At 39.1% G+C, this 2590-nt stretch overlaps 1 protein-coding gene across 1 annotated transcript in view; it reads left to right on the top strand.

Moving 5' to 3' along the window:
• TMEM70 (transmembrane protein 70) overlaps positions 1-2324 on the top strand; it is a 4333-nt gene extending 2009 nt beyond the window's left edge. The window contains exons 2-3 of the mRNA XM_009335068.1: positions 459-570; positions 1660-2324. Of these exons, the coding sequence (XP_009333343.1) occupies positions 459-570; positions 1660-2108 (561 nt within the window). The 3' untranslated portion in view covers positions 2109-2324. The remainder of the gene's footprint in view (positions 1-458; positions 571-1659) is intronic.
• Positions 2325-2590: the final 266 nt, after the last annotated feature.

The following is a 2590-nucleotide window of genomic DNA, read 5'->3' as shown; positions in this document are numbered from 1 at the left end:
GAGGGCGGCAGTCCTCGGATTCGCGGCTTTTTCTTGCGAAAAATGGGAGTCTAAGGAGGGAACCGAGGTTCCCCTCGGGGCATACCCGAGATCAAACGGAGACCTGGCAAGCGCGGAGGCTGTGAATGTCTCCCTGCAGAGCCGGGTGTGAAATGATTGCGAGCTCAGTATTCGTCAGTGGGGTTGCAAATATTGGATGCGAATTTGGGATATCTAAATGGAAGATTACTGAAACATACAAGCAGTACAGTAGTTGGAGTTTGTTTGTGGCGTGCTTCGTAGTATAACCTAACTTTAATCCCTAATTTAAGATGCTGGGAATAGGTTCAGGGCAAGGAGAAACTTCGTGTGTGTATGTACACATGTATGTATATGTATGTGTGTGCGTGTATATATAGATGTATAAAGTATAGATTGGTACTGATGATGCTTGGCCTTGTCCTGCGTTCATCTTTCAGGTTGCATCTTTTCAAGGAGTGGCTGTTCGCAGCCTCAGCACATCCTCCCCTCATGAACACCCAGAACACGGAAGATTAGTTTATAAAGGAAATTTGGCAAAGGCAGTGTTAGGTACGTGACTTGAAGTGATTTGTATTGCTTTTTTTTATTTAACAGTGGTTAATAACTTTAAAATGCAACATTGTAAAAGAGAATGTTCTCCTTTCTACCTCTGCTAACACCTGGATCCTCTGTACAGCAAAAAAAAAATGTGGTGGTGCTGCTTGGTTTCTGCTTCCACACGTAGGTCTGCAGGGAGTTCTGTAGGTACTGTGCATCTCTGTAACCCCTCAGCCTGCTTCTGTTTCTCTTGCAGCCTTTGGAGTGCATTATCCGACCCAGTAGCAGACAAAGACTAGCTGTAACTGCAATTTACATTCTGTATGCTTTCAAATGTTACTGAAATGTTTCTGAAGTAGACAGATACTGTGATGAAATGCACTATCTGCAGTGAGACTTTGTTGATCTTTCTTTGACCAGGTGATGTTACAAAGACCCAGTGAAAAGTAATCCATTGGATGTTTTCTGATACGCATTTTTGAAATGTGTCTTAAAGAAGGAGGAAGTATGCCTTAACATACTTAATTATCACAGCATCTTAGACTACTGGTTCTCATGGTGGCTTAAGGACTGTGGGTGATCCACAGCTGCACACAAGATGGCTCTGGAGTGCTTGTTAATATTGAATAACCTAGGTTTTTCAAATTACATATGGTGGGGGACCAAGCAAGCTTCTTTGTACTGTACCCTGAACATCAACATTAGTTGTTGATGAAGAGAGAAATTCCCAGTCATATCTGCGATGATTACCGTTATGCATGTCCATGACTGGAGTCAAGTTTCTTCTGAAATCAGTTTCCTATCTGTGAAGTGAAAACTTCATAGATGTGCGTAATAGCTAGTAGCTGACTTCATCATAGAAATAGAGCCAGCTACCAGCTTTGATAAACCCAACATGAACACTTAAACAAACCACTTAAACAGTGGCAAGAAGACAGGCTTGAACTTTCAATGGTTTCTTTGTGAGCTTAAAAAAAAAAAAAGCAGATTTTCAGTAACTTCAGCTGTTCAAGTAATGCCATCAATATATAGTAGCAGAACATATGTAATTATAGAGATGATTTTACTCATAAGTATTAATCTTTGTTTTGTTTTGTGTAGGTGTGAGGTTTTTCTCTTACTCCACCAGCATATTCAACCTGTTCATGATGCCCTACATCATTCTCAAAACTGGTATTGGATTTGAAAGCCTGTTTATACAAGCTGCCTTTTATGGGTTGATTGGGTTTTTTACATTTGTAACGCCGGTTACTTTGCATGTCCTTACAAAAGGCTATGTGATTCGACTCTATTATAAAGATGAAATGGACACATATACAGCCATTACATACAATGCGATCTTGACAGAAAAAGCGACTGTCTTCCATCAGAAAGATGTAAAGATTCCAGACATCACCAAGATGTTTACAACATTTTACGCTAAAACGAAATCGATGCTTGTTAATCCGACGCTTTTCCCGAATCCTCAGGATTATAACCATCTCATGGGCTACGACAAATCCTTTTATTTTAACTTAGAGGAGGAGAAGGAAGCTGATGAAAGGAAATAATTTGAAGATAATGAATGTCACTATCATTGTTCGTGGTGCAGTGCTATATATGTGAAAGAATGTAAAATTCTATTACATTTTCTTAAGTATCAGGTAGCTAGAGTTCCCCAAATGCATTTTGGAATGTATTAAAAATACCCATTTTTCTAAACTTGTAAACAATGTGAGGGTTTCTTCGGAGTTAATGACACAAAACACAGTAAAAAAAAATATGCTTAGGTCTCTCTTGTGCTTGCTTGTTCTTGGCTTGCTTTTTATTGTTAACTATCCAGGAGTACTGTCAAATGCATGGGCTGTGCAGCAATCTCACCATCTTCATTTCAAAAGGAACCATTCATAGAAAAAAAATCATTAATACTCATTACCTGTCAAGTACATAGTTAAGCTTTTAAACCTTAAAGATTAATTGTACTTAATCCAAAAAGATCAGGCTTTTTCATCAACGCTGCTGGTGCTATAAAGGGAGTGGAGATGGCTTTGAC

Source organism: Pygoscelis adeliae, unplaced genomic scaffold, assembly GCF_000699105.1.
Source record: "Pygoscelis adeliae isolate BGI_AS28 unplaced genomic scaffold, ASM69910v1 Scaffold101, whole genome shotgun sequence".
Classification (NCBI taxonomy): Eukaryota; Metazoa; Chordata; class Aves; order Sphenisciformes; family Spheniscidae; genus Pygoscelis; species Pygoscelis adeliae.
This window is presented reverse-complemented; position numbering and strand designations above follow the sequence as displayed.